The following is a 24,258-nucleotide window of genomic DNA, read 5'->3' on the forward strand; positions in this document are numbered from 1 at the left end:
CTCTCCCCCCGCCATCTGACTCCCTCTCGCCTTCTCTGCACGCTGCCTCACTCGGGGTGCATGGTGGCTGAGTCTGGCTAGCACCCCACTTTCTCCAATGAGGCTGCCCCAAGGCCCTACCTCATCCCATCTTTCTGCTTGAACCCTGGTCTGGGGGCTGGAGCGATAGCACAGCGGGTAGGGCGTTTGCCTTGCACGCGGCCGACCCGGGTTCAAATCCCAGCATCCCATATGGTCCCCTGAGCACGGCCAGGGGTAATTCCTGAGTGCAGAGCCAGGAGTAACCCCTGTGCATCGCCGGGTGTGACCCAAAAAGCAAAAAAAAAAAAAAAAAAAAAGAACCCCGGTCTGGTTTGGGTGCTCAGACATCTGCCAAAGGTCGATCTCTCAGGCCCCGGAGACAGGGCCCGAGGGGCTCCTCTGTCCCCAGCTATGGGCTGGGGGGATAATCCAGGGGTACAGACAAAGCCAGGGGGGCTCTGAGGCCCTGAGCACTGCCGGGCTGAGCAGCACTGCACCCCCCGGGCCTGGAAGTCCATTGCTGGCCTGGTTGGCCTAGAGTCATCAATTTTTTTTTTGTTTGTCTTTTGGGTCACACCCGGCGATGTACAGGGGTTCCTCCTGGCGCTGCACTCAGGAATTACTCCTGGCAGTGCTCGGGGGACCATATGGGATTCTGGGAATCGAACCCGGGCCAGCTGCATGCAAGGCAAACGCCCTCCCCGCTGTGCTGTCGCTCCAGCCCCGCGATGCAATTTTTATCCTCATGACAGTGACACGCGGGGACAGGCAGGAGGGAACTCTCCCGCAGGCTGGTGGGGGACGAGCAGGCGGCCCAGGCGGGGACAGACCATGGGGTGCTGGCCCGCAGGGGTGCGGGGAGCAGAGGGAAGGGCAACACGGTCCTTTCAGTTCTGCTTTTTTGTTTCGGGGACACACCGGTGGGCTCAGGGGGCTCTCCTGGCTTGGTGCCGAGTGGGACGGCACCCATGCGCCCGGCTCCCGCAGACTCAGCGACGGCACAGCCACCGCGGCAGGGAACGCCCCCGCCTATCCCGGGGGAGGGGAGAGGCCTCCCGGGTTCCCTCACCCAGCGCAGCCCAAGGCGCCGCCCAGAGCCCCGTGGACGCGTGGGTGTCGCTCTGACGGGAACCCAGGACTGTGCACGCGGGGAGAAAGTGAAGTTTGGGTCTGAGCATGCACACACACCTCCGCTACGTGTGCATCACACACATGTATACACCGCACACACGTGTGCACGCATACAGATACATGGGCTTCCGTGCACACACACATGCATCGTGCAAGCACACTGGCTTCCATGCACATGTACACACTTCCCACACGTGTGCACGCAGACAGGCACATGGGCTTCCGTGCACACACACCGGCTTCCACGCACATGTACACACTTCCCACACGTGTGCATGCAGACAGGCACATGGCCTTCCGTGCACACACACCGGCTTCCACGCACATGTACACACTTCCCACACGTGTGCACGCAGACAGGTACATGGGCTTCTGTGCACACACACCGGCTTCCACACACATGTACACACTTCCCACACGTGTGCACGCAGACAGGCACACAGGCACTGCACACTGCCCTCTGCGGGAGCCCCACAGCCGTTGGGCCCCAGCGTGTCTGCAGGGGAGCGAGGAGGCCCGGGAAGGGCCCCCGGAACTTCCCGCTGGCCGGGGGGCCTTCTGAGCCGCGGGCAGCGGCCGAGCATCCAAGTCCAGGCGTGGAGACCCCTGTCTGCACACGGCGGGATGCGTGGGGGGACAGCGGTCCCTGCCCGGGAGGGAGGAGAACCACCACAGGCTGCAGCCATGCGGGGGCGGCCCTCAGCGAGCGCCTGACCGGGCCCTGGAGCACTCCCCAGTCACGGGGGGAGGAGCCGGTGGAGCAGAGACGCCAGCTAGACCCGGGCCCGAGGGACGGCCCAGGCGCATCCCCCGGGACTCTGCAGGGCCTTGGCGAGGCTCCGAGCACACAGAGCCCCCAGGAGCACTGATGGAGGAGGGAGCCGCCTGCTGGACACACGCCGCACACACAGCACCCTCCCTTCCCTTCCCACGGTGCCTGAGCACAGGGCCGGGAGCAACCCTGAGCACAGGGCTGGGAGCAATCCTGAGCACAGGGCCGGGAGCAACCCTGAGTACAGGGCTGGGAGCAATCCTGAGCACAGGGCCGGGAGCAACCCTGAGCACAGGGATGGGAGCAACCCTGAGCACAGGGCTGGGAGCAACCTGAGCACAGGGCTGGGAGCAACCCTGAGCACAGGGCTGGGAGTAACCCCCGAGCACAGGATTGGGAGCAACCCTGAGCACAGGGCTGGGAGTAACCCCCGAGCACAGGACTGGGAGCAACCCTGAGCACAGGACTGGGAGCAACCTGAGCACAGGGCTGGGAGTAACCCCTGAGCACAGGGCTGGGAGCAACCCTGAGCACAGGGCTGGGAGCAACCCTGAGCATAGGGCTGGGAGCAACCCTGAGCACAGAGCTGGGAGTAGCCCTCCCAGCCTTGCCAGGCCCCAAAACAAAAGGGAAAAATTACAAAGAGGAGGCGCCTGGCTGTTCAGCGGGAGGGGTCGGGGTCTGGACAGACCCCCGCCCGGCAGGAACCCCAGCTGTGATGGTGCGGCCGGACGGGCCCCTCACCCGGCTCAGGCTCTGTGGGTGGCTCTGGGCGTCTCTGGAAGGTGCCGGGAGGGACAGGACCCCTTGCCCCCCTTGCCCCGTCGCCCGGCCCCGCCTCCGTGGCAGAGAGCAGGGGCACAGCCGCACATTCTTGCTGTGCCAGAGAACAATCGAGCCGTTGGAACAACCGGAACGTCCCCTCCTGAGGAAACTGCCAGAGACGGGGGTGCGGCAGCACGGGTCAGTGACCCACGGGCACCGGCAGTGGCTGGTGTTTGGGGAGCGAGGGGAGAGACAGGCAGAACGCCCTGTAGGGCGGGTGGGAGGGAGGCCGGGGGCCTGCCCCGGGCCGTGCCCCAGGACACACACACACACACACACACACACACTGCCACTGACACAAACATCTCAAGGACAAATGCAGAAGACCTGAGGCCGGTTTGCCAAGCCAATGCCACCTCGTCCAGGAAGCCTTCCCAGACTGTGCTGGTGGCAGCACCTCACGCACAGCCCCTCTGACTCGGTTTTCCTTCTGTGCCGAGAGTGGCGGCATCTCTGCAAAAAGCCGTGGGAGCAAAGGGGAAGCTCGGGGCAGGGCCCGACCTGAGCTGGAGACAGCCGCGGGGTGGCAGGCTACGGGTGCAATCCGGAAGGCTTCCTGGAGGGACAGCAGACACTGGACAGAGACTTTCCCTGAGTGCCACGAGGAGCACTTGGCCCTTCAGCTGGGCGTCTGCGGTGGGGCGAGGGCCAGGGGTACCCGCCCCAGGCCCGAGGCCACGCTTCCTGCTCCGAAGGCAACTTCCCAGCGACCTCCCCTCCTGCCCTGCCCCCCTTCAGCCTGGCCAGCCCTCCCCGCACATCCAAGGGGGGCTTCCACGGCCAGCCTGGGGCACGGACCCCAAGTCCAGCCGGCTCTGCAGGTCCAGCCCGGCACCGCGCACTCTGCTGGGCTGGGCTCCCTCCAGGGCGGTCAGGGGAAGGTGACCGGGCTGGAGAGCCCAGTCTAGCCGCTTCCTGCCAGCACTGAGCGGCCGGTGGCTGCCACCTGTCGCCCAGGCCTGTGCTGGCGGCCGCTGGCCTCAGGGGCCTCCCCGCAAGGGGCCTCCCGTCCAGCCCAGCTGGGCACTGCCACCACCTTCAGAAAACAGATGGACCCGGGGCTGGAGCGATAGCACAGTGGGTAGGGCGTTTGCCTTGCACGCGGCTGACCCGGGTTCGATTCCCAGCATCCCATATGGTCCCCCGAGCACCGCCAGGGGTGATTCCTGAGTGCAGAGCCAGGAGTAACCCCTGAGCATCGTCGGGTGTGACAAAAAAAAAAAAAGAAAACAGATGGACCCCGGGAGCCCAGGCGTGGCTGTGTGTGGACACTGACCCTCTGTGTGAGTGAAGCCAAGGGGGTGGGTGTGTGTGCCGGCGCCTCCTGGCCGGCACAGGAGGGCAGATGAGTGGACCGTGCAGGACAGAGGCCACTGCTCGGGGGCCCGGGATGCACAAGCGCTCAGACAAGTAGGCAAGGGGTGCGGTGCCCGAGAGGGGGAGCTTCCCTCCCGGGGCAGCCCCAGCCCCCCGGAAGACGAGGGGGAGGGGCGGGCGTGCACCTGCACCGAGCAGCACCTCCCAGCCAGCCGTGCTCACCTGGCCCGGCTCCCTGAGCCAACGAGGGCAGGGGCGCCCTCCAAAGAGACTCTTCCTGTTCTGGGGTTCCAGCAGCTGGACCTGAGCGCCTGCCCCCTACTGAGGCCCCAGGGGACCAGAGACCTCCCCCAGCAGCCCGGGGGCGCCCCGTCCCTCTGACCCAGCAGCTGGCCCCGCGCCAGCACACCTGGATCTGACTGGCAGCAGGAGTGAGTGAGGGGGACAACGTCCCTCAAAGCTGTGGGAACAGGGAGAGTCCCGTCAGGACGGACTCAAACTCCCAGCAGGACACACGGGCGCTGGGGCGGGGCTGGCACGGAGGCGCTGGCCGGGCAGGCAGCAGTTCAATCCCTGCATCCCCCAGGGTCCGAGCACCGCCAGGAGTGGTCCCTGAGTGCAGAGCCTGGAGGAACCCCTGAGCACCGCGAGGTGTGACCCCAAACCAAGCCAAAGTGTCTAGTCAATCCTGGCTACACACTCACACATTCACACACCTGCTCACACGTGCTTACACGCCCCTCACACTCCCCCACGCACTCACACACTTTCACACACGGAGACAGTCCCTTGCTTGGACACCCACATACATGCACACTCGCACAGGCAAACTCCACACCACGGGCGCATGTGTGCCCACGCGTGCGCGCACACGCCCACACACGCGCGCGCACACTCGCACACGCACACCCGCGCGCGCAGCCAGCGCCGGTCACCGCGATGCCTCGGGGCGGGACAGGCCAGCGTGGCCCCGCGTCTGTTTCTCGGCCGCTCCGGCGGCCTCGAGGGTCGCGGGTGCAGTTCCCTCGGGGGTCTCCCTTCTCGGCGCGGCGCCGGACGGGATCCCCGAGGCCGCCTTGGGCATCACCAGCGGGCGGAAGGGGGAGCGCAGGGGGGCTCAGGCCGGGGGCCCAGAACCCCGCAGCCGCCCCGGGGGGGCCACCCGGGGGGCTCGCCCGGGGCCGGAACCCCGGCCGGGGCGGGTGGGCCCCCGACCGCCGCCGCTGGCGCTGGTGGCCCCGCGCGCCCCGACTCACCAGCGTGTCCAGCTCGCCGCGCTCCAGCGGCTGGTAGCGGCGCGCCGCGGCGCGCGGGCAGCGCAGAGCCCGCAGGAGCCCGGAGAGGCGCCTCTCCACCATGGTGAGGCCGGGGCCGCGCAGTGCCCGTCGCCGGCCAGGCCGGGCCCGGCCCAGGAGCCCCGGGGCCGCCTACCTGCCCGCCCAGGTGACGCCCCGCCCCGGGGTGGGGCCGCGCCCGCCGCACCTGGGCGCCCGCCCCGCGGGCCCTGCGCAGGAGCCGCTCCGAGCGCCCCGCGCCCACGCCGCTCCCGACGCGCCTTCCCGGGCGGGTGAATCACGGCCGGGAGGGGTCCGCGTCCCACGGAAGGAGCACCTGGAAGGAGCTCACCCGCCAGCGGCAGTGCCCGCGCCCGGGCCGCACGAACCCCACCTGCTAAGCCCCTCCTGGGGCACCTGGGCGGGCTTCGGGGGTGTTCTCAGCCTTGGGGTCACCGGGCTGCCCAAGGGCAGGGCTTCCTGAGGAGATCCAGAACACTCCTGCGCCGACAGGGTGGGCAGCAGGCAAGGGGGACACCAGGGTCACCATCACTGTCACCGGCACAGGGAGATGTGGGCTGCAGCCAGGGGGCCCGCAGAGATGACCCCGCCCGCCCTGGACCTGCACCTGCTGACCCCGACTCAGTTCTCAGAGCTCCCCCACGCGTCACTCAAGCACACGTGACCCCCGAGAGAAAGCCGAGTGTGTGAGGGGGGTGCAGTGTAGACCCTGACACCCACGGGCTCCAGCTCCATCAGAAGGAACAGGACCCTAATCAGGCGGCCCCGCCGCTCGCCCGGCCCTCTGGTCTGTCCAGCGCACTCACCCGGGCTGCCCCAGGGGGCAAACTCTGCCAGGCTGTGCCCGAGAGCTGGGAGCCCCGCGTGGACCCCGGCCCTGCCCCCCGGCCCCCAGCCGAAGGGCTCGAGGCTGTGACACGCTCACTCCCCCGTCCCAGCCAGGACACAGGTGTGGTGGAGAAAGCCGGGGCCGGGGCGGGGCCCTCGGTGACCTCCAGGCCCTGCTGCACTGTGCGCCCCTCCCCCGCCGTGTGGCCAGATGCCTCCCAGGGCAGGCCGGGACAGCGTGAACGGGCGGCTCCGCGGCCACACCTGGGAGCAGGCGGCGGGGAGGGCGGCTGAGGTGGCAGAGGGGCCGGACTGACCGCCAGGCCCCATCGCAGGGTCCGAGCTGCTGGGGCCCAGCGCGTTACCCCAGTCCCTCCCTGACCGGAGGGCCGGCGGCCAGCGCAGAGCCTCGTCCTGCGGGGCGGTCCCGGGCGCTGCTGGCCGGTGGGCGGAAGTGAGCAGAGGCCAGTGCTCTCGAGCCCCTCGGAAATGTCCCGGCTGGGGTCTGAATCTGGGCGAAACCCCGCAGCACCGCGGGACGCACTTGCCTGGCATGTAGCTGACCGGGGTTCGAGCCCCGGCATTCTGTTCGTTCCTCCAGACCCCGCCGGGAGTGGCTCCTGCGTGCAGAGCCGGGAACAAGCCCTGAGCACCGGCGCGTGGCCCCGCCAGCCAAACCCGAGCCCCGGCCCAGCAGGCTCGGTCCTGCGAGTCCGAGTTTCTGGTTCCCGGGCAAGTGGCCGCCGCCGGACAGCCTGAGACATCCTCTGCGTCCTCTGCCCTCTGCCCAGCCCCCCGCCCCTGTGGCGCCTCTAACTGCATCCGTGTTTCAGCGGCGCCTCTCCCGAGAGCTTGTCTGTCGCTGCCGTCAGCTGCCCGTCCAGCTGCAGGAGGACGGGAAAGTGGCCATTTCCCAGCCCGGCTGCTTCCCTGGGGAGGTCAGGGACAGCCTGGGACCCTCGGCAGGCGCCACTGAGGGGCGTCCACGCCGACCCTGCCCCTCGGCCCGCAGGATGGACTGTCCACGCTTTCTCGTGGCCGCGCGTCCTCCTACGCCCGTGCCGGGGACAGGCCATCCTGCTTTTGGGGGGCTTGTTTCTGTTGTGTTTCCGTTTGGGGTCACACCCAGCAGTGCCCGGGCTGCTCCTGACTGTGCTCGGGGGTCACTTCTGGCAGGGCTCCGGGGACCCTCTGACCGCGTGTGAGGCCAGCGCCCCCCCTGCTGTGCTGTTTGTGGGGGGCTCCGCCAGCCCCTCCCTGGGAAGGGGCGTCCGTGTCCCCGGCCCACCAAGCGCTGCCTTCGCTCCGCCTCAGCCCGAGATGCCGTGCCACCGGAGACCGAGTCTCCACCGGCTCCGGCCGGCTGGCCTGATGCAGCTCCTTCCCGGGCCCGTGCTCTGCTGTGGGCCGGCCCCTCGGCGCCAGTCTGCCCGGACCCGGTGAGCAGAGCTCTGGCCCTCAGCGGTCCCCACCCTGCTGTCTGCCGTCGCGTCTTACTCCGCTCAGGACACACCTCCTGGAATCACCCCCCTGGGACTCCTTACAGGATCTTTTTTTTCTTTTCTTAATAAATAAACCTCTCTGGCTTTTTATTTTATTTTATTTACTTTATTTTTGGGTCACACCCAGCGTTGCTCAGGGGTTACTCCTGGCAGTGCTCGGGGGGCCCTATGGGATGCGGGAATTGAACTCAGGCCTGCCTGCCGCGTGCAAGGCACACGCCCTCCCCGCTGTGCTGTCGCTCCGGCCCCTCCCGGGATCTCTCCGAAAGCGTGCTGCGCGGGTGCCTGTCTCCCTCAGCCCCTCTGGCTCCAGTGCTCCTCCTCCAGGCTCCCCTGGCTGGGTCAGGGGAGGGCCCAGAGTGCTGATCCTGCACAGCCTAGGACCCCCAGCACGGCCAGGGGGCGCCCTTGAGCACAGAGCCAGGGACGGCCCACCCTCCCCTCCGGCCCCCTCCCAGGGTCCACTCTCAGATCAGGGCAGACGGCCATTGGCTGGATGCGGCCGAGGAATCCTGTGCTCTGGCAGACGCGGGGAGCTGGGGCGGGCCTCGGCCTGGCATCCAGCCTTTCTGGAAATGTCTGCTCGGGTGCCCCGACAGGGCGGTCACGCCCGCGCCGGCTGCCCTGCTCGCCCGCTGCCGGGAGCCTGGCCGCTCGCACTCTGCTCGCTAATGAGCCACACTGAGAGGTGGGCGGCCGTGGGCCCCCACGCCTGGCTCCTTCCAGGCTGCACGGCCGTGCCCAGCGGGGCGGCTCCCGCGGCCGTGAGTGTAGGGTGTGGCACGCGGTCCTGGACAGGAGCCGCCAGACACAGCAACTCGGCCTGTGCCGGCTGGGATCCCGGCTCTCTGCCTCTGTGTCTCTCTGTCTCTGTGTCTCTCTCCCTCTCTGTCTCTCTCTGTCTCTGTCTCTCTCTGTCTCTTTGACTCTCTGTCTCTGTCTCTCCCTACATCTCTCTGTGTAGGGTAACGTTGGCTTGCCCTTCCTCCCTGGCCACTGGGAGCTTGTGTTTGTTGATTGCTCCCCAACCTATCAAGTATCTTTGTCTCCTCCTCTCCTTACTGTCCTTTCCATGGTTAGTTATTTCACAGCAATTTTTTTTTTGCTTTCGGGTCACACCCGGTAGGGGTTACTTCTGGCTCTGCACTCAGGAATTACCCCTGGCCATGCTCAGGGGACCATATGGGATGCGGGGAATCGAACCGGGTCGGCCAAGTGCAAGGCAAACGCCCTCCCTGCTGTGCTCTCGCTCCACCCCAGAATTGCTCTTTGCATGGATCCAGGAAGACAGTGAAAAGACAAGCCTGTGGCCTGGGAGTTGATTGACTCCAGATAATTTACCTCCTGGACATCTGCTCTCTCGAGTTAAGCCTCAGTTGCCCTTACTCCCTAGGTCCCCAAAGCAGGGTCCCTACGAGGGACTGGACTCAGGGCAAGCGGTGAGCTATGAGCTACCTTGGCATCGAAATGGGCCTGGCTAAAGTGCCCTAATGCTTAACTTCAAATTAAGAACTTGGCCATGGGCAAATTCTGTCATGATCCAAAAGTAATAACTAGATTTGGTCTCCACTGGGGTTAGGAATGATTGATTCAGCTTGAGCACTGTAGTCTGAGTCTGTGGTGGGATGTCCCCAGAAGAGTCATCCTACAAGCCTAAAAGTGTCTATTACTTTGTCCATACAGAATGGTAAGTATTAGGAAGGAGAAGTAAAGATGCTCATTAAGTTGCTGGTCTAAGGAGAGGAGAAACACACCTTAAGGGCTGTTCTGCTCTCCTGGGCTACAGGTGGTCAGGAAGTCTGGAAAAACTTTTTTTTTTTAATTTTTGGGTCACACCCAGCGATGCACAGGGGTTGCTCCTGCCTCTGTGCTCAGGAATTACTCCTGGCAGTGCTCAGGGGGCCACATGGGATGCTGGGAATTGAACCCAGGTCGGCTGCGTGCAAGGCAAACGCCCTCCCCGCTGTGCTATCGTGCCAGTCCCTGGAAAAACATTTTTGATCCCACTTCCCGTGGGAGGCGTGGGGGAGGATAGAAAGAGCAGCTGCGGGGAGAAGGGGGACTGAAGGAGCCGGAGAGAAGAGAGGGAGAGGGAGGGAGAGAGGAGACGGATACAGCGGGAAGAAGGAATCGCAGGGTTAGGGACAGACAGGGCGGGGGCAGGGGGGAGAGAGGAGAGATCGAACAAACACAACTAATCAGCAACCAGCCTGGCCCTCGATCTTCCTCCATCCGCCCAAGGCAACAGCCTTCCCGGGTGAGAAGCGGCTCGAGAGCACTGAATGCGGGCGGCGAGAGAGAGGAGAGAGAGCCGCCCGGAGAGCCCGCGGACGTCTGTTAACGTGTAATCCCCTCGCTCTCCGGGCAGGAGAGTAGCCGCCCGGCCCGGCAGGCTGGGGCAAAAAAGAGACTTTACATCTCTGTGTTCCTCCGTCCCTCTCTGTCCCTCTCTGTTTCTCTCTGCCTCTGTCTCTGTGCCTGTCTGTGTCTCTCCGAGGCAGGAGGGAGGCCTGAGGCGCGGCCCCTCAGCCCGTGGCCGCACCCGACTGGGAAGCTGTGAAGGAGCTAGACTGGCCCTGTCCAACCACAGTCCTCCTGAGGGACAGAGGGGACACAGGGGACAGTAGCAGAGATGAGGCAGCCCCGCCCCGCCCGGGACCCTGCAGCAGGAGGACGGGAAGGGAGGAAGCCCCCGTCCGGGCAGCTGAGGGACCCAGCCTGGTGCCGTCCCAGGGTCGCCCTTGCTGTCACAGCGGGTAAGGCTCTCCCTCGCCCACAGCGGGGTGGCCTCGGGACCGCCCCAAGGGGCGGGGGCGGGGCTGGCGCTGCTGGAAGGGGCAGTACGGAAGGTCCACTCCCACTCGAGCCAGCCCTCCAGCCCCCACCCCTCCCTCCCTCCCCAGCCCACCCCACCCACCCCTCCCCCCTCCACCTGGCCCTGCACCCCTCCCCCCTCAGCCCTGCCCCTGCCTCCCCCAGGCCGCAGGGAACACCCTCTGGAGGCCTGGAGGCCGCGGCTCTCGCTGGGGAGCCGGTCGCCCGGCAACGTGAACGCCTCCCTCCAGCCTGGGAGGGCGGCTGCCTCCCTCCCGCCACCCCGCTCCCTGCACGCCAGCCCCCACGGAGCCTCCGACCCCTGACCTTCACCCCAGGAGCTAGAGCGTCGCCCGTCCCCACGCCATCTCCACGGGGACACGGGGACCCAGACACGCTTCAGCTCTGGCACTCGAGGGCACACGTAGAGCACACGCCCCCCCCCCCGTGGGCATGAGAGCCCTAAGCCCACACAGCCCTGCCGCGGAGAAGGGCTGCTCCCTGCCAGTGCTCCCTCTGCTCCCTGCCAGTGCTCCCTCTGCTCCCTGCCAGTGCTCCCTCTGCTCCCTGCCAGTGCTCCCTCTGCTCCCGCACGCACCCACCACTCCAGCCTAGAGAGTGAGAGCCGGGTCATGCCCTGACGGGTCAGGGGCAGATCTCTGAACTAAACCCAGAGCTGCTGGAGCCCGGCCGGGGTCCCAGGGCAGCAGGATGCAGCGGCAGGGTGCTCCCCCCGGCGATGTGGGCCCTGTGGGCACTTTCCCATGAGCTCAGTGCCCAGAGAACAGTGCTCGGAAGATCCTGAGATCCAGACCGGGGTGCCAGGAGCAACCCTGCTGGCAGCGGCCGGCCCGGGGCCCGGGTACGGCCCTTTCCTGCCCTGCCGGAGACCCCGTGCCTGCCACCGCCCTCTCTGGGGAGGCGAGACAGGACAGCGGGCAGGGCGCTTCCTGCAGGCAGCTGGCCGGGTGTGATCCCAGCACCCCGTGTGTCCCTCGGCACGGGCGGGAGAGTCCCGAGTGCAGAGCGGGGACAGGCCCCAACGCTGGGTGTGGTCCCCAAACCAAATTCAGATCAGAATGTCTTCCCGCCCCTGCAAAGGCACCCGTGCCCCTCAGCCTCTCCCGGGGGCCGGCACCCGTGCCCACTCGTGTCCGAGTGCCCCAGCAGCCCGCGAGGGTTTATGTGAGAGTAATGTGTGTCCACCCCACTTCCGGGTCACGCTCCGGGCAGCTGCTGGGAAACTGGACACTCAGGCTCCCGTGTAAGGCACTGCCTCCGCGCCCAGGACAGCCCTGGCCAGCGGGGGCCGTGCCCGCTCGCTGCCATCCCGGGCTGGGCGCGGGGTCCTGGCTCAGACTGCTCGGGGTTCCAGGCCAGTTCCCTGCCCGTGAGGCCCCTGTGCCCGGCTGGGCCTGCACGGCTCTGCCTCGGTTTCCCTGGCTGCCAAGTGGGTGTCCCACACGCCTGGCTCTCGGGAGGTGCTGTTTGTTTACAAAGGGCTCACGGAGGCCAGGCAGGGAAGGTTCTGGAACACGGGACTCCCTCCCCCACCCCGCAGACCAGCTGGGCACCTCAGGGCAGCATTGTCCTGAGGCCTAAGGCCTTGGCTGACCCCTGCAGTCTCTGGAGACTGCACCCCCCGGCATTCTCCGGGCGCCCACCCGCTCTGCTCCGTCCTCCCGGTCCCAGCCTCAGGGACCACTACGGCGCCGGGAGGGGCGCGGGCCGCAGCCCCGGAGGGGAGGGGGCCGCAGCTGCTGCTCCAGGGGCCCCAGTGCCCTCCCTTAGGCCCTGCCCGGGTCAGACAGAAGCAGCCGCGGCTGTGCGGGAACCCGCCAGCCGCGCACGCGCCTTTGCTCCTGACCCTGATCGCGAGTCTCCGTGCGCAGAGGGGAAACCGAGGCGGGTCGCTAAGGAGCGTCAGAGAGGGAGCCCTGAGCACGCTCCGCGCCCGCTCTCGCCCGCACCCCTCCCCCGCCCCGTCCCCGCCGGGACCCCTCCGGGTCCCCCCCTTCCTCCCCCTCCGGGTCCCCCTCCCCCCCCCCGGGCCGCTCCCCCTTCTCCCGGGCCGCCCGGGTCCGGGCACACGGCCACCTGCACCTTCTTCCCGCGCTGCGGGCCCTGCGGAGCGCGCCGCGACCGCCTCCCGCCCCGCGCCCGCCGTGCGCTCCGCTGCCCCCAGCCGCCTTCCCGCTCGGACCCGGGCTCGGCCTGTCTCCAGGCTTTCCCCGGCTCGGCCGCGTCCCCGGGGTGCGGTGACTCGGGGGTTCCCCGGAGGCGGGCGTCTGCTCGTGCTGGAAGCTTCCACCGTCGCGACCTCCCCAAGGCGCACCGTGCCGGGCAGAGCGGTGACCCAGACCCCGCCCCCTCCAACCTCGGGACCCTGCGGGGCCGGGGCTGCCGGGAAGGGAGCACTGAGTCAGGGGGACCGCGGGGTCTGCTGGGGCCGCAGGGAATGCCCAGTGGGGGCTGGGCCGCGTCTGGAGCCGGTGCTGGTTCTCAGGCGCGGGGGAGGTGGTGGCACTGACATTCCTGGACCCCGTGGGTGACGCGGTGTCTTACAGCTCCAGGCAGGGCAGCCGCCCACACGGCATGAGTGCGAACGGTGCCAAGTTTCAGGCGCGGCCTCACCCGGAGCGCTCCCTTACACGCAAACCTTCCCCGGACTGAGCAGATATTGCATCACCGCCTCCAGGAAGCCCTTCTGTGACTGCCCCTTCACTGTCCTCAGTTTCGATTGGGCCCAGTTGCTTGCCTGACTCTCCCTGTGCACGTGGGGGTGGGGGCGGGGCTGGAGGGGGGGTGCCCTGGGCTTGGCGCCGTCCCTCACTCAGGGCAGCCCTTGTCCCCTTACGTGGGGGGCGGGGGCCCTTATGCGGCCCCTCGCCTGTGAGCCGTGGCCACGGGGGGCAGTAGCAGAAGGACACGCAGCTGTCCCAGTCCTGGCAGCCTCGGACACCAACCGGGCAGACTGCAGGGGGGGGCCCCCCCCCCCCCCCGACTTCCCACCCGCCCACTTCCCTCCTCCCGCCCAGGCTCCGTCCCAGCAACCCACACCCCCCACCAGGTGTGCCAGGGGGTCCGTGGTGGGCGCAGGGCGTTGGTGAGGACACGTGAGCAGGGACACGCAGGTCCAGCTCCGCGTGAGATTTATTGTGGATGCACGGAGTGGGGGAGGCCGCTGCAGGGCTGAGCCGCGGCTGGGCGGGGCCCTGGCCTTGGGGGCATGTGGCCCCCTCCCCCTCCCACCCCCCTGCTGGGGGAGGGGGTATCTGCGTCCTGGGGGGAGGGGCGAGGCCAGCTGGGGGGAGGCCCCGGGCTGCAGGGCCAGACGCTGCTTGCCCCGTCCTCCGGGTCCTGGGTCCGTCCCCTCACTGGCTGCTCCGGGTGCTGAGGGAAGGAAGCCAAGAGGGGTGAAAGGAGGCGGGAGGCCCCCCAGGAGCCCCAGCTGCCAGGCCCCAGGGGGCACCCCTCGCCCTCGGGTCCAGGCTGTGGATTTTGCTCCTTCCCACCCCCTCCCATGTGCTGGACGAAGAAACAGTCTGGCCGGTGGAAGTCACTGGCCGGGATGCCGGGTGGACAGGGTGCGGGCAGCTCTGCCCAGTCCCGGGGTCCCCCAGCCGCCGCCCAGCAGGTGAGAGGGGCGGGCACCAGCGCACGTTCCCCACTCTCCTGGCGACTCAGGCTCTGGCTCCCGAGTCTGGGCCTGCCGGGCCGGCCAGCACACAGCACCCTGAGGGGCTCGGGGGTCCCGCCTGGGCCCCCACGGGCATGCCAGCTCCTCAGATGCTGAGCGGGCAGCACCGCCCCCATACGTCCTTCTGGGGCAACAAGGGGCTGAAGGCCCCGCGGGAGAGCCCGGCCCCCTCCCGCTCCTGGCTGGTGCTTCCAGCTCCCGGGCCCCCTGGCGCAGTGGCTGCAGCTGCCCACCTACCTGCCAGCCGTGGCGTCCTTAGGTGGGCCCCCGGGGGCCCCGGGCCCTGTCTGACACATCCTCGGGGGCGCGGTCTGCAGGAAACTGCCGGTCAGGGCCAGGCACCCGCCCGGCCCGTGCGCATGGCCACCTCAGCCAACAGATGCGGCCAGCAAGGGCACCCTGGGGCCTGGGCCCACCCCGCCCCCACCCCTGTGCCTCCAGCTGCTCCTCTGCCCTCTCTGTTCCTTCCCGGTGGGCTTCAAGACCCCCTCCTGCGAGTGGCTCCGATGGCCACTGCAGTCCACGGGGGCTCCTGAGCCCTGAATATCCAGCCTGATGTCAGGCGTGGGCGGTACTGGCCGGGCCACGCGCACCTGCCAGCACAGAGGAAAGGGCTGTGCGTGACCGACAGCCGTGTGTGACCGACAGCTGTGTGGTCAATAGCCGTGTGGTCGACAGCTGTTGTGACCGACAGCTGTGTGTGACTCACAGCAATGTGTGGTCAATAGGCTGATCCAGAGGTTCTGACACTTTCACTGTCAGGGCGGCACCGGAGTGCTCAGTGTTACTCCCAGCTCTGTGCTCAGGGATTCCCCAGGAGGTGCTTGGGGAGCCCTAGGGATGCCGGGATCAGACCCAGGCCCGCCCCGCAAGGCCAGCCCCTCCCGCTGTCACGGCTCCGGGCCCTGCTCTGCCGGCTCCCCGTGTAGGGCCATGCAGGGGTGAGGTGGGCGGACAGAGAGGAAAGTGCGCGGATGAATGGATGGACGGACGATGCGTGGACACAGGGGGCAGAGATGCCTGTATGCACGGATGCCAGATGGACAGCGAGCTGGGGGACAGAGAGGAATGTATGCACCAATGACGGACGGAGACTGGGGGGGACACGCGTGCACGGGAAGATGGATGGGGGGACACGCGTGCACGGGAAGATGGATGGGGGGACACGCGTGCACGGGAAGATGGATGGGGGACACGCGTGCACGGGAAGATGGATGGGGGGGACACGCGTGCACGGGAAGATGGATGGGGGACACGCGTGCACGGGAAGATGGATGGTGTGACGGCAGCAGTCCAGCTGGGACGGGGTGTCTGCTGTGTTTCCGTCCCCTGAGTGACGCAGGGCACGGAGCAGGCTCAGAGCCTTGCCAGGCGCTGCCTCTGCCTTCTCAGCCCCCGCCCCCGCCCTCCACCCTCAGTGGGCCTCTGCCCCCCTTGTCCTCTGCACACATTCCTGCCGCCTTGGGCGCCAGGACCAGGGCCATTCACAGCGGGACCGCCCTGGGGGTGTCCTCTCCTCTGCCTCGGGCCTTCGCCTCTTACCCAGGGTCTCCCAGGACTGCTCACCAGCATCTGGAAGACAAGTGGGAGGGAAGAGCCCCCAGGGAGAGGGTCAGGCCACCAGCGACCCCCAGGGGCCAAGGAGACATCTGCATTGTTCCTGTCCTCTCCCGAGCATGGGTAGAGTTTTCTAGGGACTAGCTCTGTGGCATGTGATACTGTGGCTGATTTAAAATATTATTTGACCCCAGAGCACCACAAAGTAGCCGCTGGGGGATTTGAAGCAACTGGGGGGAGGGGGCGTCTCTCTCCTTGAGGCGGGGGCGGGGCTTCCGGGAGGAGGGGGCGGGGCTTCTCCCCGCGAGGCGGGGCGCTCACCTGGCTGCTGCTGCTGCACGCACTGCCCGCGGTTGGGGACCCCCTGGGCCGCATCGCCGGGGCTCAGGATGTGGCACTCGTAGCCCGAGGGGCAGCGCAGCGGCTCGTCCCCGTCCTCCGTGGTGCTGCAGACCAAGACTGTGGGGACACGGCCCCTCTGCATGTGTCCGTGGGTGCACACGCTCACACACGCAACCCAAGGCCACGCCAGCGCAGGCATGCGAGGGTCAGGCCACACACCCCAGCACACAGGTCCACACGCTGGACATGCAAGCACATACCCCGTGCCCCCCCGCCCCCCCACGGCCGCACGTGCCTACAGCTACACGCACGTGCACACCTCCCTCCCAGACACACACCTACAAGCACACACATGCACGCACCATGCGCATCCTCACGCCTGTAGCCCCCCACCCCTTCACTGCTGCACCCCATGGCCATCGTGGTGAGCCCAGTGGTCAGCGCACACCTGCACCGCAGGCCGCCCCGCTGGGGCCGCGAAGCCCAGCCCGGGAGGGAGCCCCGTCCCTCACACCAGGCCCCCCTGGGCGGGTCTGGGGGCTCCCCGGGCTGGGTCCGGGCCTCTCTTGCCCAGGGACTGAGGAGGGGCCGCCGTACCTGGCAGTGCCACCTCCGGCCCATCCACCAGCCAGCCGTTCCCGCCGGGAAATCGAGGTTTCGGCTGCACCAGCCAGTCTATGACTAACGAGCACAGGGTAAGTCGAGGCCCACCTCACGGGTCTCAGGGGTGTGAGGGGCTCCTGCCTGGGTCACCCCTCCCAGCAGGGCGCTGGGCGACCCAACGGGAGACTACAACTCCCAGACTCCCTTGCAGCCAGTGTGGCCACGTGACCTGCTCTGGCCAATGGGCGCGAGGACAGGTGGGACGCGCTTCCGGCCCGCCCCCACCGGCTCCCTCGGGCAGGTGGAGTTGCCGGCCGGGCACCTGCGTCCTGCGGCCCGGGACGCCGCCGCCCTGGCCCTGTGGGCGTCTGTTGTCGTGGCTGGAGTGAGACTTCGCGACACTCACTCTTGTCTGTTGAGGTTTGGGGCCGCACCCGGCGCCCGGGGCGGTCCTGGCTCTGCTGCTCGGGACGCGCGGGAAGGTGGCCGGGCCCGCCCGCAGCTCAGCACCCGCCCTCGGACCCGGGCCCCGCCGGTCAGGGCCGCCCTGGAGGACCCCGAGGGGCTGAGGACGGGCCCCGGAAGTGTTCTGGAAGCGGCAGGCGGGGCGGGGTCTTCACCCAGCTCCGTTGGGTCCCCGCATCTATCGGGGGCTCTTTCCTCTCTGGAGGCGCCGGGCTGCGAGCTGTTTGGCGTTGGGAGACCCCCAGGGGGCCTCCCTGCACGGGGGGCAAAGGCAGCGGACAGTTCTCCACACTCCAGCTGTGTGTGACCCTGGGCGGCGGCTCAGCTCAGAAGCAGGGCTGGGGGCTGCTTTGCAGGTGGGAAGCCCGTGTGCCCTGAGCACTCCCGGAGTGGCCCCAGAGCACAGAGTGGGGTGGACCTTCAGCACTGCCAGGTGACCCCCTGGAGCCTGTGAGCATTAAATGAGGTATGTGGGCCAGCCCCCAGCTCCAGCGTTTCGGGGGAAACAAACAAAGCTGTGGGGGGTTAGTGAGAAATTCCCCAGACTCCCCCACTGCCTCTTGGAGAGGGCACTTTGGGGGGAGGGAAGTCACCCAGACCCCCACCCTCAGAGGCAGAGCACCCCCAGCAGGCGCAGAACATCCCGGATGCCCGCTGGGTTCAAGGGCAGGCTGGGCCCTTCCCGTACCCACCCATCCCCTGCCCTGGGGCCCACCTGGGGGGTCCGGCACGGTCTCCAGGCAGGTGAAGACACAGCCGTTGTAGCAGCAGCCTTGGGGCCGGGGGCACTCGGCATCCGCCTGACAGCGCTCGGCCTGGCAGGCGCCCTCGGGCAGGGACTGCGGGGGTGGCGGGCACTGGTCAGCGTGAGGCTCGTCCTGTGGGCGCAGGGCAGCGCTGGACTCAGTGGCCCCGTCCTGGGCTCCCACAGATGCTGTTTCTCTCGGGACAGCCCAGCCGAGAGAGCCCCGGGGCCTGGAGGGGTGGGGCCTTGGGGCTGTCCTGGACAGCTGAGTGTCCCGCTGCACACGCGCACACACGCCTCTCTGCATGCTCTCCTGTCCATGCATGACCTACACACACAAGACTCTTATCTGCACATGCTCCTACCCACACGTGACCTACACATGCACGCTCACCTCTTATCTGCACGTGCTCCTCTTGTTACCTGCACACACACACACCTCTCTCTGCATGTGCTCCTGCCCATGCGTGACCTACACATGCACACACGCCTCCATCTGCATGTGCTCCTGCCCACGCGTGACCTACACATGCACACACGCCTCAATCTGCATGTGCTCCTGCCCACGCGTGACTTGTGCGTGTGCCCAGAAGTCCCCCATCTCATGGGCGCCTCGTCAGCGCAGCAGTGGGGAGGCAGTGCCTGGAGGACACAGCAGGGTGCACGGGCGCCTCTAGCTCACAGCCAGGCAGCCAGAATCTGGGGAGCAGGACCCCCCCCGACACCACCCCGAGCCCCGCTGGCTAGAGGCCTGGTGGACCCCCGGGCACCACAGCCAGACAGCACAGCACTGCTGGGCAGAGAATGGCCCAAGGGGGTCCCCAGCACAGGAACTACTTCTGTGACGTGTAAGGTCACTTCCAAGTGCAAGCCAAGACCCCCGCGCTGCCCAGGAGGGCTGGTGCATGCACTGCTCATGGCGCCCTGCAGGTGGCGCCAGGCCCCTGAGAACGGCCATGGGGTGCCGGGTCCAGCGCGGAGTGGAGGGAGGGCCGGTCTGGCGAGTGTGGCCCCCACCTGATCTTCCCAGAAAACTCCATCTTGGGGCTGTCCAGCCACACCCAGCGGTGCTCAGGGTTTACTCGTGGCCGTGCTCAGAGCCGGGGCCCACAGGTGGCTGAGCTGTCCCCCAGCCGGTCGGGGACGGTCCTCAAGACTCACTTGGGTCATCTGCCCCGGCAGGCAGACGGGGACTCTCCCCGCCAGCCTGAGCGCGACGCCCGCTGGCCATGCCCAGGAGCCCTCGTCTTGCCTGAAGCTCTTAGTTGGTTTCCTCGGGATGAGCGGAGGGAGCCCCGCGGGCGCTGGCGGGACTCTGGTACTGTCCCGTGGGCAGAGGAGCGTGGGGGCCCGGGCCCCGAGGAGGCGGCCTCGCTGTGGACAGGGCCCGCGTCCCACCTGCAGTTTGCAGAGAGCCAGAGGCCCCGGAGGTCCGGGTGCGCCCTGGGTCTGAGACAGGACGGCCGGACAGGAAGCAAATAACCCGGGCAGCCTCCCTGGATGGCTCAAGGCCCACAGTCAGCCCTGCCTGCGGCCAGGCCAGCGCTGGCCCGCACCCCCGCCCCTCTCTCACCGCCCTGCCCTGCCGGCCAGCCTGGCCTCGGGGACCCTGGGCCACACAAGCCAGGGTCTGTGCTGCGGTCACAGCTTTGCGGGCGGACACTGAGGCCTGGACCTGCCCAGTCCTGCCCTCCAGCCCGGTCCTGCGGCTTCTCCCCAGCCTGGGGAAGTGGGGGTCAGCCCCAACTCAGGCCACGGCCGCCTCCCCCCACATACACCTCCTGCCCCTCCCCCGCGCCTCCAGCCAGCCCCGAGCCCGAGTGGACATGCAGGGGAGGGTCCCCCGCCACTGCATGGCCACACCCTCCGGGGCCCCAGAGCCCAAGGAGCCACCTTCTCTCTTCCTCCCCGACGAGGAGTACTAGCGTGGCCCCCGCACCCCGCCTCACTGGACAGGCCCCTCCCAGCCCACAGGGACCGCACACACTGTGGTCAGCTCTGGGCTCCGCCCTGCAGGGCCCTGGGAGCACTGTGGGAAGAGAACCCGTGCGGGGTGCTTGTGGGCAAGTCTGGCTTGGTCCACTGAGGCACAGGGCCCAGGGCCCAACCCGGGCCAGGTAGAAGCCCCCGGCAGGCGCGCGGAGCTGCGGCCACAGTCTCAGCCTGGACAGGGCGGGCGCATAGCTGGGTCCCCGGGGCCGGGCGCGGCGTCTCGCTCGGGGAGTGAGTGCGTTAGACAGGAGGGGCCGAGGCTTCCTGGAAGGGCCCCGCGCTCCGCCTTTCCGCCCGTAAACATCCTTTCCGCCAGAGACCTGGCCATGAAAGGAGAAGGAAGATTCCGGCCTTCTCTGGAATGTTCCAGAGGCTTCACCGCCAGACCAATAAAGCCCCCAGCCGGCCTTCCGGTGTGGAGCCAGCGCTGTGCCGAGGCACAGGGCATCCTGGGACGTGGACAGAGGCCGCGGCTGGGCCCCCACCTCAGGGCCTGCCCAGAGCCTGCGCCCACGGCTCCTCCCGCCCGCGGGCCTCCCACACCACTGCTGTGCATTCTGGGTCTTCTAGAACTTTCCATGCTTTCTGCTACTACCTGCAAGGCTCAGCACCACTAATTCTCTGACCCTGCGGCCCTGCACGGTCCCCAGGCCGGCCGTGCCAGGACAGCCCTGCGTCCCCCCGCTGCCCACCGGACAGGCCAGAGGGCTCGGCCCCCAGCACAGCCACGATGAACGGGAGCCCCCAAGGGGCGGGCGACCCCCAGGACGCCATCTCCCGCTGGTTTCCCTGCACATCACTCAGTGGGGCTGGCGCAGGGCACAGCGGGGCACTCGCCCGCACCCAACCAACGGCCCCTCCAGGAGTGCCCCCGAGCACTGTCAGGCCCCCTAAACAAACCATCTCCTCTCCGAGAGGCAGGGAGGCCCCTGACCTGGCCGGCCGGCAGCCCCTTCCTCAAGGGCGCCGGGATCCGGGAGCCCAGAGGCACCTGCAGGGAGGGACCAGCGGCTGAGGGCGGCCGTGGGCGGGGCTGCGCGGCTGGGGGCGTGGTCAGGCCTCGGGGTCGGTGGGCGTTTGGGGACCCCCAGACCTGGCTCTACTGACCCCAGAGCTGGTTCAGAGCCTGCGTCCAGGGGGCACTCACAGGACGCCCGGCCGTGCCCGGCGCGCAGGGATGGTGTCTGCGCCCCCTCCCAGGACCCCCTGTCCCCAGCACTGCCCCTCCCGCCGCCCGCCCCAGCGCTGGGCTCTCCTCATCCTTGCTCGGGGCCGCACCCCGCGACCCGGCGACGCTCAGGCTGGCTCCCGGCTCTGTCGGCTCTGTCGCAGGAATCACTCGGGGCTCGGGGTCCCCATGGGGTGCTGAGGACTGGGCCCGGGTCTGCAGGGCAAGCACCCTCCCCACGGGGCTCCGCCTACAGCCCCTCCCCCCACTCTTGGTTGGTGTCATCTACCAGGGTGAACAATGACTGCTGGAGAATCCCTGCCCTTCTCCAGCACCAGTGCTCAGAGAGGTCAAGCAACTTGCCCAAGGGCACACAGCGGGGGAGTCTGGACTCAGACCCAGTGCTGGCTCGGACATGAGTTTATTATTTCGCAGACCTGGCGGTGTTCAGGGCTTGCTCCTGGCCCTGCGCTGAATCATCACTCCCGGCCGGGCTCGGGGACCACGTGGGTGCAGGGCCAGCACCTTCCATGCAGCTACCCGCAGGTCCCACATGCGCGTCCATGGCCTCGCTGTCGCCCCAACGTGACCCTGCGGCCCTGAGGGCTGGGCTCAGGGCCCACAGCCAGCCCTGCTGCTCGGGCTCCTGGGGGAATAACAGCCCCATGCTGTGGCCTGGGTCACCCCGGACCCCGAGTCTGCGCTGGCAGGAGCAGATGCAGGACCCGCCCACAGCCTTGTGCCGGGCCGCGGAGGGACCTGCCCGCCTGCTCTTCAGGGGGACAGACCCTCTCACTGGGCCGGCCCCCCCCCCCCGCGCGCCCACTCGGGCACTCACGTGGGACTCCTCTGCCCGTCCCTCACGCAGCGCCTGTTTCCAGAAACTTCTGGCAGCAGCAGCTTGGAGGAGAAGCAGCAGGAAGCCCAGGGTCCGGAGGACTGGCCGGCGGCCGGGCACACGGCTGGACAGAGACATCTCCGCGCTGCCCCAGGGCGAGGGGTCCCTCGAGACGTGGACACGGCCCCCGCTAGGCTCCTGGCCACTCAGCCAGGCCTGGGTTTCAGGTGTCAGTGCTGGGCTGGGGGTGGCCGGCCAGTGACAGCTGGCCCGGAGCTCTCACCCAGACGTCCAGCCGGAGGGAGGGGGCCCCGCTGGCTGGGAGACGTGGCCGGATGAGGCGCACTTCCTCACGGCTGGGTCCCCTCCCCAGGGTGCGGGCTGCGGGGGCTGGGCCTCTGGGGGCTCCCTGCCGCCGCAGCCTTGTTTGGAGCGGGGCTGGCCAGTGCCCGCCCTACTGGGCACTCCCTGCCAGGGCCCGGAGCTCCAGCGTGTCTGGCCAGGGCTTCTGTCTTCTACTGATTTTTTTTTTTCTTTTTGGGTCACACCCGGCAATGCACAGGGGTTACTCCTGGCTCTGCACTCAGGAATTACCCCTGGCGGTGCTCAGAGGACCATATGGGATGCTGGGATTCGAACCTGGGTCGGCTGCGTGCAAGGCAAACGCCCTACCGCTGTGCTATGGCTCCAGCCCCTGTCTTCTACTGATTTTACGCCCTGACACCCTCGTTCTAATGCCCGTTTCACGGCGGGAACAGAGGGCCCGTGTCCAGCTCGGGCAGTCACGGAGCAGATGACGTGATGGGACCCCAGTCCCCTGCCGCCGCCCGCCCCGGGCAGCTGCCTGCGCAGCCTCTATCCTGCTTTGGCTGTGACCCTAACCCTAACCCTAACCCTAACCCTAACCCCCTAACCCCTGGGGTGCTCAGAGACCATGGGCGGTACTGAGGGTCGAACCCTGGTCGGTCACAATGGGCTTTTGTTTCGTTGTTTGGTTTTTGCAGGGGGGGGTCCTGTGTTGCTGCTTGGGTGGCCACACTTCCCTGTGCACTATCGTCACCTGGTGCCTGGGACGCTCCCCGGCAGTGTCCAGGGACCGAGCCCTGGCCTGCGTGCAGGGCCTGTGAGCCCGCGCCTCAGCGCTTTGGGCCTGCACCCCCCAGCCCCACCCACAGCCCGGGCCCACCCACTCCCCATGGCTCACCCACAACCCTGGCCCCACCCACAACCCGGCCCCACCCACTCCCCATGGCTCACCCACACTCCTCAGCCCCCCCTCCCCCCCCGCCGCGTGCAGATCCACGGAAGGCCTGCAGGGGTGAGGGGTGGTGCTGCCATTCACTGCACAGGGGGACCCCCTCTCGCAAAGGTGCCCCCGCCCCTCATCTCCTCAGCTCGAGGGGGCCCTCCTGTGCCGTGCTGGGGCCCAGGGGCTGCAGGCCTGTCTGCCTGTGCCCTGTACCCCCCACCGAGAAGTGGGTGCTGAGAACCACGTACAGCCGGAGGTGGGGGACAGGCCGAAGGACCTGCAGAGCAGGTCCCTGAAAGCCACTGTCCTAGGATTCTCATGGCCTCAACCAGGTCCAGCCTGCTGCTGACCTGAGCCTGCGTTCTGGAACGTTCTAGAGCCTGCGTTCTCTTCCTTTCTGGGGGGGAATAATCGCGCCCCCTTGTGGAGGGTCCTGGATGTGCCACTGCCTTCTCCTTGTCTTTCAGGCCACTCAGCCACAGGCCGTGCCGCACACAGGCCATGTGGCCTGCCTGTGCCTCAGTTTCCTTATCTGTCGATGGGTCACGAAGCTGGACACTGCCCCCTAGGTCTGTTCTGGGGATCAGTTGTGACTGCAGGAGCACTTGGGGCTCAGAGCCCAGGAACAGAATCCTCCCCACCGGCTCCCTAGTCCCCCCCCAACCCCCCCAAATGCTGAGATGCTCTTCTTCCCTCTCCCGAGTGCCCCCACTTCTGCCCATAGCCACCCCCAGCCACAGGCCCCGTCCCCAGCGCCCCCTCACCCCCAGCCACGGGCCGCCCCGCCCTCCCTCAGCCTCTCCGCTAATCGCAGGGTCCGGGACTTTGGACTGTCTCCGGGCCACACTCAGCAGTGCTCAGCCGGGCTTCTATCAGTAACAGCCCGCGGCTGCTGAGGTTGGCTCGGGTGGTCTTTGGGATTCCTTTCCTGGCCTTTCCTTTCTGCGGGGGCTTCTCTGGGTCTGCTGCTGGCCAGGTGAGGGTCTTACCAGGCCTTAGTGCCTGCTCTCCACAAGGCTGGCTTTGCACCCCCAGGACTGCCACTTCCCAGGAACTTGGCTGCCGTGGCCTGGGGGTGGCCTCCCCGTCCGCCG

The 24,258-nt window shown here is 67.9% G+C and overlaps 1 protein-coding gene across 2 annotated transcripts; it reads right to left on the minus strand.

Annotated features, from left to right (window-relative positions):
- Positions 1-13,640: 13,640 nt before the first annotated feature.
- Positions 13,641-22,686, minus strand: WFDC1 (WAP four-disulfide core domain 1). 2 transcript variants are annotated; one of them, XM_055145811.1, is made up of 7 exons: positions 21,916-22,246; positions 17,888-18,050; positions 16,702-16,785; positions 16,084-16,221; positions 15,748-15,777; positions 14,443-14,516; positions 13,641-13,898 (listed from the first exon to the last, which is right to left on the minus strand). In XM_055145811.1, exons 1-6 carry the CDS (start codon positions 22,051-22,053, stop codon positions 14,461-14,463), a joined length of 609 nt encoding a protein of 202 aa, XP_055001786.1. In that variant the 5' UTR covers positions 22,054-22,246; the 3' UTR covers positions 13,641-13,898; positions 14,443-14,460. The 2 variants fall into 2 exon arrangements, with proteins under 2 accessions (XP_055001786.1, XP_055001787.1); XM_055145812.1 differs by lacking the exon at positions 16,702-16,785 and having other exon boundaries at positions 21,916-22,686.
- Positions 22,687-24,258: the final 1,572 nt, after the last annotated feature.

This window comes from Sorex araneus, chromosome 8, assembly GCF_027595985.1.
Source record: "Sorex araneus isolate mSorAra2 chromosome 8, mSorAra2.pri, whole genome shotgun sequence".
NCBI classification, from domain to species: domain Eukaryota; kingdom Metazoa; phylum Chordata; class Mammalia; order Eulipotyphla; family Soricidae; genus Sorex; species Sorex araneus.

Excerpts from the sequence above, each read along its gene's own strand:
- WFDC1 (XM_055145811.1), bottom strand. The coding sequence starts at position 22,053 with ATGTCTCTGTCCAGCCGTGTGCCCGGCCGCCGGCCAGTCCTCCGGACC. Across the intron at positions 16,222-16,701 it reads GCCGGAGGTGGCACTGCCAG|TCTTGGTCTGCAGCACCACG; the intron begins GTACGGCGGCCC and ends GTGTCCCCACAG. Across the intron at positions 15,778-16,083 it reads CGTGCAGCAGCAGCAGCCAG|ATGCTGGTGAGCAGTCCTGG; the intron begins GTGAGCGCCCCG and ends CTTGTCTTCCAG.